At 35.5% G+C, this 19864-nt stretch overlaps 1 protein-coding gene across 1 annotated transcript; it reads left to right on the top strand.

The window, feature by feature from the left end:
• The first annotated feature begins 556 nt into the window (after window positions 1–556).
• On the top strand, window positions 557–18364 carry LOC138709181 (uncharacterized). Its single transcript, XM_069839754.1, has 7 exons — window positions 557–623; window positions 4972–5173; window positions 5910–6024; window positions 7445–7687; window positions 11233–11701; window positions 13827–13949; window positions 18114–18364. Exons 2-7 carry the CDS (start codon window positions 5025–5027, stop codon window positions 18362–18364), a joined length of 1350 nt encoding a protein of 449 aa, XP_069695855.1. The 5' UTR covers window positions 557–623; window positions 4972–5024.
• Window positions 18365–19864: the final 1500 nt, after the last annotated feature.

Raw genomic sequence — 19864 nt, 5'->3', positions numbered from 1 at the left:
AAGAAAGTTTTCAATGTGTTACGACATGCATTTTATTAGATATCCTTGTAGTTACATTAAAAACTCTATTATAGACATTGATCTCAAAGGTTTGTTTACTTGCCTGGTTCCATGACCAGGGCACCCAACACTTTATTCGAAAATTCTCTCTCTGAAGTGATTTTCTACGTCTAATCGCTAAAGCGTTTAAAGTTACTCCTGCACATTTAAAAATAAATGTTTGTTCCTAAACATGTACATTGTCGCTATATGCTACTTTGATTATTTAATTGAGAATAATTTTGAATACACAATGAAATCTGTCAAATCTGTTGTGTGACATCATCCCTTACATTTGAACTGTTCTCATCGTCTTATTACCAACTTATGCTATCTTCTTCAATTTCAATAAAATATTTTACAGAATTTAAAAGGATCATTGAAATAATAAGTTAATAATGCAGATATTATATGTGAAGGATATATTTCGTAAACAATGTTATTACTTCATTTTAGTAATTGTTGAATACAAAGAGGGACATTTGTTCATGACTCCCAGTTTGGCAGTACACATGTTTGTAATCTTGACAAATATATATGTAGTTAATCATTGAAGTGAATATAAATCAAGATTTTGTATGCAGGTTACACAAATATTAATAAAGACATTTATCTTGGGTGACGGTAGAAGTATTGCTTTCTATGCTTTCATTTCCCCCTTTCTTATAGCTTTTCAATTGACGTTATCTGATAAGGCATTGATTTATCTGTTTAAACATCTAATTGTGAATACCTATGCATGCATTCATTTGTTGTTTTGTGTATAATGCATGCTGAAAAACATTGATGGTATGCCTGATTAAAAATATTAATAATTTACTTTGTAGACAAATTTATGATAATGAACTCTGGCTTTATATTATTATTTTTAGAGAAGTAACCTAGAAATTTTCGTACTTTATAATCGTATAACAAGTTTACACTATTTTATTTTGCTCTTTTCACAATATTCGTATTCGATGCATTGTTACTCAAAATTGAAAAAAATTCTAACAAATAAACTAAATTATATTGGAACTCCTATATTCTTCTCCCTTTGGGTTTATGAACCACAGAATTATTTTTCAAATCAATAAACTGATATAATTAATACTTCTACAGAACCATACACATAGCAATTTCTGTTACATATTGTTGTACATACACTTGTCATTGGAGATTACAATTTTATTTTTTTCAAGATGCGACAGCCTAACCACAATATACTGTAGTCTAGCTTATGTAATTTAAAATTATAAAACTAGAGCTGAATCCTGTCTAAGTATAGAGGCTTGAGACAGTTAACTTAATATAGGCCTAGCCTACTTTATAAAATCAACCACCTTGTGCATGTAATTTGATAGATTGAATAATTTCGAGGGAAAAAAATTGTTCCGGAGCCAGGCATCGAACCCGGGACCTTTGGTTAAACGTACCAACGCGCTACCAACTGACCTACCTGGGAACTCTACCAGATACTGATCCAATTTTTCCCTCTATATCCACAGACCTCAAAGTTTTTTATTAAAATTATTAATTATTGTATTACCGATAATAAATCAAATTCTTAGCTTTCCATACGAAATCTGTTTTACATGGTTTGCTGTAATCTATAGTAATAACACTCTATATTTCCATTAAGATAGCAGCAGTATCAATTTCTTAGTTCTGCTGCTGTTTTACACGTTCTTAGTGCTTTTCTTTTTAGCGATAATACCAATTGTAAAATTTGGATTGTTGCGATAATGATAAATGGAACGAGAATACAAGTTTGTATTGGTGAGTTCTTACTACACTCTAATCACTATGATTAACAATTAAAGAGGTTGATCAGTTAGTAGAGTAACTGACTGTGGTCTGAAAAGTCCCGAATTCAGTCCCAGGTGGTAACGAGATTTTTTCTTGTTTCAAAAACTTCCAGAACGGTCTTAAGGAAAATAGGGAGTTTAGTCATGCACCCTCATGTGTTTTCATAGTATATGAAGGAGATAGGCTTACTTTTAACTTTTACCATAGATATTTACTGGCAGTTCTCTTATAACGATATTTTTTTTTATAAACACTGTTGACACGTACGGCCATTGTTTGCAATGAGCTTGAAGTATGAATAGTATGTTGTTCAGTTCTCACCATTCGAACATTGTTATTTATGGAATTATCATTTGATTACATTACCATATCTCATGTGCTATCAGAAAAGTGGGAACAACACGTAAGTACATTTGAAAACATAATAGACGTTGAACTATTTCCAAAAAAGTATCAGGAAAGCGATTTTCTGATATTGAGAACTAGCAAAGTAGCCTACTTAAAAACAATGTCATTAGTAAAGTCAAATTAGTAAGACAAAAAGTTGCAAACTGCAGGATTGTAGATTGAATACAAGACGGGAATGGGAGAATTTTTCTCAGATGTTTGCTAAAGAATCCGAAATTCCACATGGCTGCTGTTAGAAGTAGAGAAAGAAACTTTCCTTTCATAAAACACAAGAAGTCTAATGTTATGTTATTTTTTTTATTTTACTGATATGCAAGAAGTAAAGAATCTGTTCAACCTCTTTTGTGTTCTATTAATTTCAGAGTCTGGAATATATTGTCAGAATAAGCTACATTGTCAAAGTCTAGAGAAGTATGCACAATTTCAGCCAGATTTGAAACGTACGACACTTACTTCTCATATTTATCAAAATTCACAATTGCAAACCTGAGAGCTTACATTCTGTTTTTTAGATCACTATCAAAATCTAACGTTTATGTTATTTTGCTTAATAATTAAAAAAATTGTTTTGGTTTAATAATGATGTACCTAAAGAACAATTTGATTACTTTTATTGCTCATCACTATGATGAAAATTAACTATTGCAACAAAATTACAATTCAGAATACATTGATTTTCTATACAATTTATTAATTTTATTTTTTCTTTTAATGGTCTAATTTTATAGTAGTCCTAGTGCTGTTTTTTTTAAGAAAGGAAAATACGTAAAATCTCACTATAAACCATTAATATTTAACAAATGAGTTGTATACCATGTCTTTGGATTTCATATATCCAATTTCGAAAGTACGTGACTAATTCAAACAACTGAACCTTTGTTATACCTACATCTTGTTTACACATATTATATTCCTAAGTGAACCTTGGTGACGGAACATGCAGCTTAAGTAGTTCTGAAACGTTAGAAATATTTAATCCAAATACGTGGCATAAAACATAATAATCGTGAAAGCTTAAAATTTCAAACTCTAAACGTCTTTTAATATTTAGTTCACTTTTAAAAATAGATCTTCTTAAACAGAAAAATAATAATATAAATTATTAAAGTGTGCTTTTAATATTTTTAATGAATTTCTGCAAAATTAACGAATTATCTTTACTTTAGTAGAAGTTAAGCTTATAAATTAAAGTCTAATACGTATCTAACTTTCTGGTATTACAAAAATGTCTTTTGTATGCAATACAATATTGAAGTTTATCTCCATATTATGATGTGTTGCATTAAATGTGTTCATATAATATGTATGTCTTTTGAATAATAGTTTAAGAAAAATTATAATTCGAAATATCATTCGTAATACAAAAAAATAAATTAATTGTTGCAAAACATGTAACATATAATGCAAAAATGTTATTTTTCTGACAGTTTTTTTTTTATTCTGAACTAGCCGTACCCGTGCGCTCCGCTGGACCCATTAGAAATAAATATAAAGTAATTACATAATTAAAATAGGACATTTGATAGAAGGATAAATCGTTTAATATGTTACTTAATTTAAATTGCATTCAAATAATTAAAATGCGATCATTTTGGTCCAGAGACACTCATTTGGTATAATGACAATTCCTTTTACTTGTTTCTTAATTTTTATTACATGCAACCATAGTTTAATGAAGATTGACATCATTTAGATTTAATGTGTATATTTTATTTTACTTGTTATAGGTTTCCATTGAATTATGGTAATAACTTAATTTTAACCCTTGTTTTCTACGTATTCAGTAAATGGCACTTGGCCCACTATGGTTGTGAACCCTTCAAATAACTTAAATTATATTATATAATATTACATATTATATTATATTATATTATATTATATTATATTATATTATATTATATTATATTATATTATATTATATCAGAAGGTACTGTAATAACATTATAGCATTATGTCCATCTAGAGAAACTACACTTTCCAATGGTGAAATAATAATTAATTATAGAAATCAGTTAATTTAGCTTCCGATATTACTTCATACAAACACAGAAACATTCTTTGTAGGCTATCTTTCATACCTTTCGATTGTTGCTGTCCAAGGCCCCTTATAGACGAAGTCATTTGTTTTTTAATTCATTACACGGCCTTAGATGGCAGTTATTTTAATTGTAAAACTCATTTATCTCATTAAATATCAGTCCTATCAAAATTTTTCATGGAATAAAACTTATCGCAAATTATTTTTAAAGAAACTTTTGTTATGTAACATTTTTCACAAAAATCAATAATAAGCGAGATATTTCGATTTATTTAATTCAGGCCCCCTTATAACTCCCCTTTTAAATAATGTATTTTAAATGCCATATAGTCTAAAATCTAAGTTACAACGAACTTAATTTATATTCCAATTTTCATCGAAATCCGTTCATCCATTATCGCGTGAAAAGGTAACAAACATACAGACAGACATACAAACAAAAATTTCAAAAAAGCGATTTTCGGTTTCAGGGTGGTTAATTATATATGTTAGGACCAATTATTTTTGGAAAATCGAAAATTACCAGAAAAATTTCGGCTACAGATTTATTATTAGTATAGATTAGACCATTATTATTCTCATTTCAGTTGTTTTAAATTTCTTTTCAGACAGAATCTTAGTAAGCTATTTAAAACCTGCAAGAAGTGTCGAAAAAATAAAAGGGCATTTTATTGATACAATTACGTTTGTTTTTCCAGGTGGTGAAAATGTCCACTAAAGGAAAGGGTTTCTACAGCAATTCATCGACACAATGGCTAACATGAAACAAAATCTCACATGCAGTCGTAGCAAGCCCCCTCCTGCACGTAGTTCTAGTTACGGCCTGAGTAGAGTTCGAGGTCAGATGAATGTTGAACATCCATCTTCAGCCATATTGCATACAATGCAGGCGCAAGACAGGTACAGCTATATAATATAGGCTACTGCAAGATATTTCTGATACATATTGGTAACTCCAGAAATGGAAATGAGACAAATTTTAAATCTTCTATTAACTTTCTACCTAAATTATTACACTTAAAGTAATAATACAAATAAATATCAGTTTTCTGCTTAGTACAGTAATAATAAAAATAAATAAATCCTAAAGCTATTAAAATCACGGAACAAAAAAAATTAAGGAAATTAGACTAGAAATTTATTATAGTAAAATAAAAGTATTCTTCTCTCTCAGATTTTGACTCAGTACATACTGAACCCATTTAAGGCGAGCTGTATTGAAACTGAATGTCCGCCCGTGCTGTTACAGCTTATCAGTGAGTCGAGCAATGTATTGCGGGCAGTCTGTTCCCCGACATCCCTGCATAGTGCAGTAACTTTTCGCTGCATCTCTTTGTAGTTTCACTATATCTGAAAATACTGTACAACTGTAAAAGTAGTGTATATTCAGTATATAACATTTCAATCCAAGGTTACAGATTCATTCATTGCTGAGGAAAAAAATATTGAATTTCATCAATTTTTCAGTAATTAAAATTATACTTAAAGTTATGTTCCCTCTTAAAATATCAACAAAATTTATTTCCTCAAAATGAGATACAGATTTTTTTAATCTAGACTTTTAGCACTGCAATTTCGTGTATTGTCAGTTTAATAATAATCTTAATGTTCACCTAATTTTGTTTTCGTATCTTAGTCATAAGGTTGCAGGTGCAGACAAGACAGGTAGTGCTGCATCCAGTGTTACGTCGATTACAGCATCACCCAAAGAGATTTCAGATTGCCTCAGTGGTTGGTTAACTTATCTACAGGTGAGTGGACTACATCCGTTTCATCTAAACTTGTACTGCAACAATCCATTACAGGCTGAAAGAGAATTGTGCCCGTTTAAAGTTGCTGCACAAAAATTGTGTTGACTACAATAAACTTATTTCAAATTAAATGTATGGTAAATTAACAATAAACTTATTTCAAATTAAACGTATGGTAAATTAAATTACAATACAGGGTGTCCAACAAGTCCCATATCATAGACAATATCATAAAATTTAGTTTGCAGAGTTGGCTGGACAAGAACTTCTGTAATCGGTGGATAGGACACAGAGGACCCAGAGAATGGTCTCCAAGGTCGCCAGACTTGCCGTATGGGGTTCTCTGAAGGTAAAGGTGTATGAAGTGAAGATTCGTGATCTGGAAAATCTACGAACACAGATCGAGGAAAAGTGTCGTGAAACCACTGCTCATATGTTACATCGCATTCTCAATAGCATGAAGTTTCGCCTCTAGACATGTTATAAACTTGGAGATAATAATAATAATAATAATAATAATAATAATAATAATAATAATAATAATAATAATAATACTATTTATTTGTCAGAAACCAGTGTACAAGACCTGGATATGATGCTCATATCGAGCATATATTATAATTTACCCTATGATGTGGGACATGTGGGACTTGTTGGACACCCTGTAGAATCCATCAATTTTTAAAAACATTATTAAAGTCTGTGTGATATATCTTGTCTCACTGTGAAAAGAGAGAGAAAGGAGATATGTGTTACCTCGTCTGTGTTGTTATGGCGATGGGGGGAGTGAAGCGATGCCAGTGACGGAAGGGACTAGTTGATGCATTCTGTAGCGCAAAATAAAGTAATAAAATATCTCTCTTCGTACTGTGTAGTTCCGTCACTGAGCTTGTCTTTCAAGAAATTGAGTTCCGGTAGCCTGTACAATAACAAGGTTTTGAAAGGAATCCTGAAAATTTACAACCCTCCTATAATCTCCACCCTCATTTGAAGGGACTTGGTTTTATTGCTACTGAGACAAGATAAACCTTACCAGGTATAATGTGTACTGAGAAACTTTTTAAGATGATTAAGAGGTATCTATAATAATAATCATCATTATCTGCCTTTTCCTCTTTTTCTTTCCTTCTTACTCATCTTTCTCTTTCTTCAGTTCCTTCTCTTCTTCCTCTTTCTTTTTTATTTCTTGTAACTATTATTTTTATTACCCGTTTTCTTTCTATGTTTCTCAATTTATTTCCTTCTTTTACTGCTGTCCTTTTTTTTATTTCTATTACTAGAATCCTGTGAAAGTATTTTAAATATGACAATCCTAACCAAACATCTGCTGAGAATATCCCCTTCAGGGATCACTGGGACCCACTCGTGACCCGATGGACTTAAGGTAAGGCCAGAATTATAGAGAGAATGTTGTGTGCAGATGTTGACAGGGTTGTGTGGAGCTGGCTCAAGGTTGTCGCACTGCCTGGGGACTATGGTGCAGGACACGTCTTCCCCATGCCATGCTGTGGCAACGCAATGTCAGGCCACCTGGGAGGAACTGGTAAAGGCCACTGCCAACGCCAGTACGGTGGTCAAGGCTCAAGTGATACCCACACTCCAGGAAGTGAACACTGCCAGTGATTCAGACGCAGATTCTCAGAAGGCACATGAGCATAATCAGGTTGGTACACGTGGGGAAACAAGTCATGCTTGTAGGTCAAGTGCCACCACATTTATTGTATACTAGCCGTACCCGTGCGCTCCGCTGCACCCTTTAGAAATAAATATAAAGTAATTACGTATTTAAAATAGGACATTTGATCCAGGGAACATTCGTGTTTGATATATAGGGATAAATCGTTTATTATGTTACTTAATTTAAATTGTATTTGCATTATTGAAATGCGATCATTTTGATCCAGAGACCACTCATTTGGTCATAAAAATTATTTTAGGAAATACAGGAAACGAATGTACAGAATAGCCTATCAAGTTTTCTGTGCATAAGAAGCTATTTTAATCTTACCTGTCCTCGATTCACTCTGAAGTTACTGTAATAACATTATAGCATTATGTCCATCTAGAGAAACTACACTTTCCAATGGTGAATTGATAATTAGTTATACAAATCGGTTAATTTAGCTTCCGATATTACTTCATACAAACACAGAAACATTATCTGTAGGCTATCTTTCATAGCTTTCGATTGTTGCTGTCCAAGGCCCCTTATAGACGAAGTCATTGTTTTTTAATTCATTACATGGCCTTAGATGGCAGTTATTTTAATTTTAAAACCCATTTATCTCATTAAATATCAGTCCTTTCAAAATTTTTCAAGGAATAAAACGTATCGGAAATTATTTTTAAAGAAACTTTTGTTATGTAACATTTTTCACAAAAATCAATAATAAGCGAGATATTTCGATTTATTTAATTCAGGCCCCCTTATAACCCCCCTTTTAAATAATGTATTTTGAATGCCATATAGCCTAAAATCTAAGTTACAACGAACTTAATTTATATTCCAATTTTCATCGAAATCGGTTCAGCCATTATCGCGTGAAAAGGTAACAAACATACAGACAGACAGACACAGACAGACAGACAGACATACAAACAAAAATTTCAAAAAAGCGATTTTCGGTTTCAGGATGATTAATTATATATGTTAGGACCAATTATTTTTGGAAAATCAAAAATTACCAGAAAAATTTCGGCTACAGATTTATTATTAGTATAGATTCAAACCCAACAAAGGACATTATATTTTGAAGGGAAGAGTCTTTAGCATGGCTTTCTTCAGAAGAAAATACAGAGTGTGGCATAAGTCAATTAACTGCTGCAATTATTGTCGAATTTAAACTAATTAAGTAATACTATAGTCTGTGTGCAGTGAAATCTGTTTAGTGTAGTGTCAGAACTGACTTGTTAGTAACAAATGACAATGATGAAGGATGGGTGGAGCGGAGAAAAATTCTCTCCAGCACCAGGATTTAAACCCGTGTCTTCAGCTCTACGTGCTGACACTCTATCCACTGAGCTACATCGGATTCCCATTCCGATGCCGGATTGAATCCTTTCAGTTAAAGCTCCACCACCTCTTAGGTTCCCTCTAGTGGCCTAACCTCATGCACTGTGTTACAAATGTGACAATGGCACAATGTCCAACACATTAATGTGCAGAGGTGCACTCATTACGAGTGACTGAGTGGCTGGGATCCGACGGAAGGAGTGCCGTCTTAAATCACTAGGTGATTATTTTTCGCATATATATTATTACGATGTACCGAAGTACATATGATATTTTCATGCAGAAATTCTGCGTCATCATGTGATGAAGGATGGGTGGAGCGGAGAAGAGGGAACCTAAGAGGTGGTGGAGCTTAAACTGAGAGGATTCAATCCGGCATCGGAATGAGAATCCGGTGTGGCTCAGTGAATAGAGCGTCAGGTTATAGAGCTGAAGATTGGGCTTCAAATCCCGGTGCCAGAGAGAATTTTTCTCCGCTCCACCCATCCTTCATCATATGATGACGCAGAATTACTGCATGGAAATATCACATGTACTTCGGTACATCGTAATAATATGCAACAACGAATGACAAGTTAGTTTCTGGCCCCATTTGTAGTATATGCAGCAGAGTAGTGATAGATCTTTATTTTTTCAATGGAACCATGACTGCAAATGAGTACCTTCGAATGTTGAGAGAAGAAGTTGTGACAGAATTAGACAATATCCCTGTATTTGAAATAATACGAAACAACCTTATTTGGCAGCAAGATGGTGTCCCACCTCACTACAAGTCCGTGACTTTTTGAATGAACGTTTTGAAAAGTGGATAGGAAGGCGAGGTAAAATTGATTGGCCGCCGAGATCACCGGACTTCACGTCATGTGTGGGGATATTGAAGGATAATGTTTGTGCTACAAAACCATTAAACTTACGGCATTTGAAGGATTTGATTGAACAAGAATTTGAAAACATTAGTAAAAATGGGGACTTGTATAACAAGATATGTAAATCAGTGTTTGAACGATGTCTTCAATGTTTAGATAACAATGGAGGTTACTTTAAACAATTTCTGTAGAACAACTGTTTTCATATATCGATATTACACTATGCATTTTCGGTTAACTGACTTATGCCGCAGCCACCGGTGTGGCTCAGTCAGTTAAGGCACTTGCCTGCCGGTCTGAAGTTGCACTCGCGCGGGTTCGATCCCCGCTTGGGCTGATTACCTGGTTGGGTTTTTCCGAGGTTTTTCCCAACCGTAAGGTGACTGCCAGCCAGTCTATGGCGAATCCTCGGCCTCATCTTGCCAAATACCATAACGCTATCACTAATCTCATCAATGCTAAATAACCTCGTAGTTGGTACAGCGTTGTTAAATAACCAACTAAAAAAAAACTTATGCCGCATCATGTATATCTAAAAATAGCATGTCGCGGATTATTGGCAAGTAAATTAATATTAACTCTCAGTGATGGGATTTTAGGCAAGATTTATCAGCAATTTATTGCCCACGTAAAAATTTCTATCATCAATCAAGCAATGTTTGGCTCTTTTAGAAGAAGTGATTCTTATTCTTCAAATGTAGATGGTTTTGACCTGGATGAAGATAATTCATTTGATGAAATTAATTACTTGAAGAAAATGTGACTTTAGAGAAAATAGCAAAGCAGAATGAAGAAGATGCCACTCTTTGCTCCTGCTTGCTTCCTGTCTGCCTTGTGCACATTAAAGGCCCATTCACAGTGAAAATTAAACATAACCGTAACATAAACACAAGTTTGCGCCCAGGCTACCGGGATCATTCACAATGATTCACATAAGCATTAACATAAACATTACAGTAAGACGTTAACATGAAAGTTTGCAAACTCCAAACTTTCATGCTTATGCTTACGTGATTTGCAAACAGAACACAATCGTGGAGCGCTGAAGTATACGACAGAATATGAGAAAATGGCGTCGTTGTTATGTTTCCATGGTTACCAAGTATGTTTGTGGTTATGTTTATGTTCCCATCGTGAATGATGGTATGACTTCTTGATTTTACCGTAACGTTTATATTCTTAAGTTAACGCTTACGTTATGTTTAATTTTCATTGTGAATGAGCCTTTATACCGGTATTTCACCTTTTCTAAAACTTATTAATCATTTATGATTTAAATTTTTGAGCACTAATCAAGAGGTGTCAGTGATACCGACTTTACTTCTGCAGCAGGTGGTGTGTGGGAGCCTGATGACCTTCATCAACCTGCAGTATCAGTTCTGTGTCGCGTGTTGCGACTTCCTGGGGGCGATGGCCAACTCCAACTGCTGTCAGATGAACGAGGCCACGCCCACACGCCACAACTCGGAGTGCATAGTGGGCATCATCCAGCAGTGCTTCGCGCAGCTCTACAACCCCACACCTCCTCCGCCCCCACCAGGCTCTCACCGCTCGGTGCGCAGTCCCCTCCATTTCCCTCTTTGTTCCCTGCAAGGTCCGCAACGCCGCTGGTCGGAAGCTGCGGCAGGGGAAGTTTCAGGTGAGACAAGTGAGGGCACGATGCGGCGCTGGTCCATGCCCTGGGAGAGCTCGAGACTGGCGGAGCACCACACGGCTTGGCATGGGCGCCTCAACCCTCCGTCCAAGCTGGCTGTTCCCTCAGCAAACTCGCAGGATAGAAGTCGCTCCACTACTCCTGGTAAGGCAGAATACAGTACTGCAGACAGTTATCACTATCACTTTAGTTGCATTGTCTTCAATCTTCCCTTCTCAGTCCGTTCTCTTCCTTCTCATTACACTAACTTTTTTCCTTTTCAATCTTTACTTTTCATTTTCTCTTCTCATTCTGCTCCTCTCCACTTCCTTCTCATTCTGCTCCTCTCCACTTCCTTCTCATTCTGCTCCTCTTCACTTTCTTCTCATTCTCCTCTCCACTTCCTTCTCATTCTGCTCCTCTCCACTTCCTTCTCATTCTGCTCCTCTTCACTTTCTTCTCATTCTCCTCTCCACTTCCTTCTCATTCTGCTCCTCTCCACTTCCTTCCCATTCTGCTCCTCTTCACTTTCTTCTCATTCTGCTCCTCTCCACTTCTCATTCTGCTCCTCTTCAGCTTCTTCTCATTCTGCTCCTCGTCACTTTCTTCTCATTCTGCTCCTCGTCACTTTCTTTTCATTCTGCTCCTCTCCACTTTCTTCTCATTCTGCTCCTCTCCACTTCCTTCTCATTCTGCTCCTCTCCACTTCCTTCTTATTCTGCTACTCTTCACTTTCTTCTCATTCTGCTCCTCTCCACTTCTCATTCTGCTCCTCTCCACTTTCTTCTCATTCTGCACATCTCCGCTTCCTTCTCATTCTGCTCCTCTTCACTATCTTCTCATTCTGCACATCTCCACTTCCTTCTCATTCTGCTCCTCTTCAGATTCTTCTCGTTCTGCTCCTCGTCACTTTCTTCTCATTCTGCTCTTCTCCACTTTCTTCTCATTCTGCTCCTCTCCACTTCCTTCTCATTCTGCTACTCTTCACTTTCTTCTCATTTTGCTCCTTTTCACTATCTTCTCATTCTGCTCCTCTCCACTTCTCATTCTCCTCTCCACTTCCTTCTCATTCTGCTCCTCTTCACTTTCTTCTCATTCTGCTCCTCTCCACTTCTCATTCTGCTCCTCTTCACTTTCTTCTCATTCTGCTCCTCTTCACTTTCTTCTCATTCTGCTCCTCTCCATTTTATTCTCATTCTCCTCTCCACTTCCTTCTCATTCTGCTCCTCTTCACTTTCTTCTCATTCTGCTCCTCTCCACTTCTCATTCTGCTCCTCTTCACTTTCTTCTCATTCTGCTCCTTTCCATTTCCTTCTAATTCTGCTCCTTTTCACTTCTCATTCTGCTCTCCTGATTGTTCTCTTCACTTCCTGTTCCCCTGCAGTTTATTTTCATTTGTCCCATTATCTTGTTTTTTTAAATTTGCTTCCTTCTTATTTTTCCCCTTCCCAATGTGCTCCTCCTTTTTTCGTCCTTTTTTCCTCTTCTGACTCTATTATCTTCGTCCTTCTACTCTTTTTCCCATTTTGTTCCCCTCATTATTTTGCCTTTCAACCTCGCCCTACCCTTTAGCTTTCTCATCATCGTTCTCCATCCCATAAGGCTTGTGAGAATTCTTATTGTATATTAGCAAGTCATGGATTTTTTTTCTCTTCATGTAGTTACCATGGCATAAGGCTATACAGGGTAAACACACAATAAGGGACATACTCAGTCCATAAATAAAGAAAATAATTTTCACTTCTCTTCTCGGAATCGAACACAGACCTCTTAGATTTTAATCTGAAAATATCTCAGTCTTGTAATGCAGACAAGGAGTCATTAGTATTGGTAGAAAGTATCATCCAATAGCTGCTTTGTTAATTAACACTCAAATAAATAAAAACATCAGTCACTGGGAAGGAATTAATTTTATATGAATATATTAATTCTTTTCCATTCCTAAATCACACGGGAATGATTTTTACATGGACTATGTGACTGTACTTCAAGATCCTAGAGAGAAAAAAAATCATCATGATCTATTTTATAAGTGGAAACTAGCAAGATGTGATCTGTCTCCTCCATCTTGCTGTATTTATTTTCAACAAAATATGTGAGTAATTTTATTTTATTTTATTTGTGAAGACGATTAAGATAAGTGTTTTCCCTGTGAACTGTCACAATCTTGCCCCTGCATTTATAACAGAAATAGGAATCCTACAGACCGAGAACAAGGAGCTTTATACAATTATATTGCTAGTCAGCTGAAAATTTTAATTCCGTTTGGAATTGCAAAATATTTCTGCAGATTCTGTGTGGCACTCTTCCCTAGCAAGTCAAGAGGAACTGCAGGAAGTTATTCAGCTGTTATCTTGCCGACCTGGTGTCAGTCATTCTACGCAATTGTATCATCCCAGCCAACATTTGCCTGGTGAGTCCTTCGTCACTTGTTTCTATCATATTTTAATGGCTTACGTCCATTAATTACAGAGGAAAATTGTGAAGTTAAGTAGGTACAATATGAAAGAGTACGGGACTTCAGTAAAGTAAAACGAAGCATGTACTAAAGTATAATGCATGAAATGAAGTTAAATAAAGTATTTAGTTAAGTACTAAGTATAAGTACACTATGAAGTTAAGTACAATACGAAAAAATATAAAGATGAATTAAGAAGGGAGTTCAGTAAAGTGAAGCAAAGCACGAAGTTATAAACTTAAGTACACTACATAGTAAGTTTAAAAATAAAATGAGGAATAGAATAAGTGAAGTGTGAAGTATAAGTAGATAAGTAGAATATGAAGTGAAGTTATATAAATGAATGAAGTGTGAAGTATAATATTAAATAAAGCACAAAGTTAAGTACAGTATAAAGTAAGTATAAATATAGTAAAAGAAAACACAGTTAATTAAGTTAAAGCTTAAAGTAAGGTATAAGTTGTATATTTGATATTTGATCACAGCACTTCTTTACATATAATGGTGTACCTCACATTTCTGTATCCGGTGCCACCATTAACACTTACAGTAACACATATTTGCAGTACACGTCTACACAAATTCTCCCAATTAAACTATGTACTTTTTTTTTTATTGCTTGTTCAATCTCCCTTTCTGTATTTCGCCTACATTTCGTTTGCTATTCTCTATTTGATCATTAATCGTAATAAACCCCCTTTTTCCTCTAACTACTATTCACTGAGATTTCAATTTCACTTATTCTCTACAAATTATCATATTGAATTATTTGCCTTATTTGTTCTTTGACCTTTTCTCCTTTCTTTCTCTTATATTCATTTACTGTTCCAACGTTCAAATGTCAGTACTAATTTTATGCTGTCACTTGTTCATTTCTCTTAACCCTTTTTCACTTTTCACTCATTCATATTTGCGCTCACTTTCAACTTTCTCTCTATTCCACTTACACCTAATCCTTTCACAATACTCTCACTTCCTGTAAATACTTATATTTCTCTCTACACATCAGCTTATACACTTTCTCTCGCCCCTATACTTCTCTATCATTTACAATTACAATTACCCTTTACTAGCACTTTTTGATCCCATACCCACATTTTTTAATCATATCTAATACCATTGCTATATCCTCAGCTGTCGCAGGTTCTGACCTTTCTTTACTGTACGTCTCTGCTTTCTTTCTATCTCTGTCTTTCTTTCTATTTCTTTCTTCTTCTATTCTTCTTTTATTTCCCCCCCCCCCACTCTTTCACTTTCACATCCTAGATTTCCACTTACACTCGCACCCTTAATCTTTTCACTACTTTCTTCCCCATCACTTCCTGACTCTTGGTTTCTCTTTTTATCCCCACTCGCCTTTTTTCTAGCGCCCGTGTTTCTTGTTCTGTTATTGTCAGCATTCCTTCTGGAGTGCGCTAACCTTACCGCCATCGTATGGAGACTAGGAATCTGCTTACGCTGCTTGATCACATTACACTTATCTTCTCGTTGTGTCATCACCTCTACACTTCCTCGTACGTCAGCATGTGGATTCCTGAACTCATTACTATTCGCTCCTGTTTCCATGTGTTGATCTGCGACAATCACTTGTTCCATCCTTGAAGTTGGGATGATTTTCTTCTGCTCCTTCCCTCTGCTTATGTAGCTAACGTCGACTCTCTGTTGCCTTCTCGTTGCTTCCCTCTGCAAAGTTGAAATATGTCCACTGTCCTCTTTCGTTCTTCTCGTTAGTCCAAATTCTGGATGATCTTCATTCCTCAGGCAGAACTCCAGATCATACCATTTTCCGTTCACTTTCAATTTATCTTCGTACATTTTAGCAAAGTGACCCTTCGCCCTCGCTGCTTTCATATAAGGTAGTAGTCGTTTTCTTCTATTTCTTACTGTTTCCACCCTCACTCCTGAACCCCAGAGCCGTCCTAGATTGTTCAGAATAACTTTCCTTACTTTTGTATTCTTGAAGTTCAAGAAGATAAACCTATAAGTTGTATATAATATCATGTAATTATAAAGATAGGAAATAATGAAGTTAAATGTATTAAAGCATAAAGTAAATTATAAAGTTAAGTAGAATATGAAATGAAATATATTGGGAGGTAGAGTATGAAGTTAAGTTTAAGTAAGAGTACAAAGTTAAGTACAGTATCAACTAAAGTATAAAATGTGTGTATGATTGTGTCTGATGCCTACCCACTTCACTTTGCATGATTTGGGTTCCACATGTGCAGATAGATGGCAGGACTGTGACCCATTTTCAAGTTGCACACCACTTCAGCAAGCCACGTTATGCATTAAAGTAGAGTACAAAGTTTAATAACAACAATCAATCTTCTTAATGTATCCAGCTGTTTGCTGACAACATAAAGTCCACTATAGTCCACTGTAGTCTATTCAGTTGTTGTTTTCCACGATAAATGAGGGGTATTTTGATCGGTGTTCATTATAGGTGCCTGTTGCTAGTAGCCAGAGTTGGGGTGTAGTCAATATATACTGCAGGGCTGTGTCTTCTGCAACTGGTACTGATGATTTTAATTTACTTCTTTTGTGGTTGTATAAAAGAATAGTGGTCACAAAATACCGCCCCTTGTTGGTACTGCATGTTATTTCAAATACCTTGGTATTGCTAGGGTTAATACAATGGCAGAGTTACCAGATGTAGTCTGTAATTAAGTAACTTTTTAATTTGTCATTGTTCAAGAATTAAAAGAGAAAATCAATATCCCGAATTTAAAAGAAAACTTACAAATTAAACCAAACCCTTTAACTCTATCAAATATAGAATATAATCTAAATTTAACAGAAGAAATACTGAAATCAGAAGTAAACACTGGAATACTAAAACAGTTGTCTTTAGAGACAATTAATATTAGGTACCCTCCACAAAACTGGCTTCATTTATACACTGACGGATCCTTGATCTCCAGAGAACAAGGTGCCGGTGCAGGTGTTACGTGCTGTCTCTTCTCACTTTATAGATCTCTTGGGTATGGAACAACAAGTTTTGATGGAGAAATCATTGCAATAAGTGAAAGTCTCAGGAATCTTCTATGCTACATCAATAAATTTAAAAATGCAGTTATATTGTCAGACTCCAAAGCAGCTATTCTATCAATAGTCTCTAAACACACACCTTCATCTCAAACAGCAGAAATAACTAAAATGCTCTCTCAATTAATATCACTCAATAAAAGAATTGTATTCCAATGGATACCATCCCATTGTGGAATCCTGGGAAACGAGAATGCGGATGCTTTAGCAAAGAAGGGCAGCACTGCTACTTACAGACCTGTTACTAAATCTACGTATTGCTCTGTGAAACGATTTATTAAATCTACATACTTAGACTTCAACAAACAAAATTTGATAACACAATCACAAGGGAAAAAATGGAACTCTCTGCATCAAAATCCACAGTTAATTCCCGATTTACCACGAAAATCGTCTGTAGCTGCATTTAGATTGGCAAGAGGCCATGATTGTTTGGCCAAACACCTGCATAGAATTGGAATATATCAGTCCCCTAACTGCCCATTGTGCAACTCAAACCAAGAAATGGATTCGGAACACCTCAAAATCTGTGCTTCAGTGGCTGACCATGATAATATCTTTGAAAAATATTGGAGTGCAAGAGTTCAAATGACTTTATTGTCAAACGCCTGGCATTAGAAAACAACAGCAACAATTTGTTCTATTAAAGTATAAATGTTAGGGAACTTTCTGAAAACTTAATTTACCTACGTGAGTTTATTATTATTATTATTATTATTATTATTATTGTGATATGAGATTTGAACGTTTCTTTCACGACAGTGCTGTGTTTTCACACTTAAATGTAAGGAACTAGGCGAATACGATTTACGATAGATAAAAAAAATCTGAACTGTTGAAACTAAGGAGAATATGCAGATATGAGGAAGACATTAGCAACTTTTATTGTCACTTTCATGTTGAGCCGATGCGAATTAAAGTAGCTCTACTACCTGTATGTTATAGAAAACGTCTCAAAATTATTAACTAGTGCTATATTTGCTAGCTAAGAAGGAGAAGAAGAAATATAAAGTGAAGACAAATAAATTGTATCCCCTTTGATTTAGATAAGGTAACGTGCCTTTCTTTCAGGCGTGACACTAACCAGTTGCCCGTATGATGGCCCGTCACCAGACTGTGGAGGCGGTTGGAGTGAGAGCATGCAGTCCGACGAGCGAGCGGGCAGTTGTGGACCTTCGAGAAGAGGCAGCAGTTCACCCCAACCACTAGCAGCACAGCAGCACATCCATCGAGCCAGCTGGCATGCCCCAGACTCTCACACTCACATGCAAGTCTCTATAAATGTACTTCGTAGTGCATGTATTAAAATGCAGACAGAATGAAATTCTGATACAAGTGATGAGTCTAGGGACCGGATTTGTAGGTTTTTACCTATTTTTTTCCTCTTCAGAACTACAGTAAAACCCGATAAGACGCTGTTCAAGGGACCGGGTGTAAATTGCATATTAACCAGGACCGCGTATTAGGCGGGTATACTAATTTTGACTTATATACAGTATCTATTAGCATTTTTCTTTATTAAAATACATGATTCATGGAAGGTAATATAGTATTACTCCATTATGTAATTACTGTACTGTATGTCAAAGACATTTACAATATGTACTGTACTTAATTCTTTCGAAAAAAAAATAGTACATTATGCAACGAGCCTATAATGAAGGTAATTAAGAAGCGAGTATGGATATTTATGAAACGAGCGCAAGCGAGTTTCATAATTTTCATACGAGCTTCTTAATTACCATTATAGGCGAGTTTCATACGACTTTTTATGCTCGACCATATTTCTAACTTGATATTATTAATTTTCTTTGTATCTGACCTTGGCCAATGTTCCGTATGTTGTGAGATGTGCGCAGACGCGAAAGTATTGATTTTTTCCGAGGAACAGATGTTCACATTGACCTTGCTAGGCCATAAGAACCTACAGAGATAACATTAAAAATAAATTAGACATTGAAAAACGAGATGACAAATTGAATTTATTTGAATATTATTTACAATTAGCGCTAATTATTATAGTAACAGAACATAACCTTCTGCGACAGTATTGGATTTCCAGCCTCTGTGACTTTTCGCCAATTCTCTTTCGATTGCATATCCGAGAATAATCGATACTTACGGTTTTATAACGGTAGAAAGCTGACCTGTCATTGGCTGAACAGTTGTAACCTGAGTCGTCATTGGCTGAAAGACCTGACCTTTAATGAGTAGGTGTACTTTAATGACATACATTAAAGGTCTGCTACCAGGTGTATAATTACTACATTTCGGCATGGTCGAGCATAAAAGTCATTTATAGTTGTTTGCCGCGCATGTTCTCCAAGTCCTCGTGTTTACCACACTTCAGTGTCCTGCGATTACATCCTCCCAACGTCGCAGCTGCAGTGATTGAGTCGCGATTTTTTATTATCGTTCTTAATGTTGATGATGGGATTCCTAATGCATCAGAGAGTTGTTTCTGAGTAAGAGTATTGTTCTCATCGTACTTTCGTAAGATTTCCAATTTTTCCGACACAGAAAGGGCTTTTCGTTTAACACTCATTGTAATCACACTCACAAACACTTCAATACACTAAAAGACAACAAACTGCCCAGCAAAAATTTCCAGAATTTTATTACGGCCGAGTGAGGAATGTTGTTAGAGAGAGAGGGTTAACAAGAGGGTGAGGTATTGTAACTGTATGTAGGCTTTAACCACGCAGGTAAGGAGTCGAATAAGAGAGCGTAACAAGAGGATGAGGTATACTAAGGTATGAAGTATGAATGTTTAAATGCGCAGGTAAAGGGTCGAATACAAATACTTTTCAGGTTAATGGCAC

This window comes from Periplaneta americana, chromosome 1 (genome assembly GCF_040183065.1).
Source record: "Periplaneta americana isolate PAMFEO1 chromosome 1, P.americana_PAMFEO1_priV1, whole genome shotgun sequence".
In the NCBI taxonomy this organism is placed as follows: Eukaryota; Metazoa; Arthropoda; class Insecta; order Blattodea; family Blattidae; genus Periplaneta; species Periplaneta americana.
Note: the sequence above shows the minus strand (reverse complement) of the source record. Positions and strands in the feature narration are given on the sequence as shown.

Bases quoted from the DNA above. Each gene is read 5' to 3' on its own strand.
- LOC138709181 (XM_069839754.1), top strand. From the start codon at position 5,025: ATGGCTAACATGAAACAAAATCTCACATGCAGTCGTAGCAAGCCCCCT. The intron at 11,702-13,826 runs GTAAGGCAGAAT...ATATTTCTGCAG, and splicing joins AAGTCGCTCCACTACTCCTG to ATTCTGTGTGGCACTCTTCC. The intron at 13,950-18,113 runs GTGAGTCCTTCG...CCTTTCTTTCAG, and splicing joins TCCCAGCCAACATTTGCCTG to GCGTGACACTAACCAGTTGC.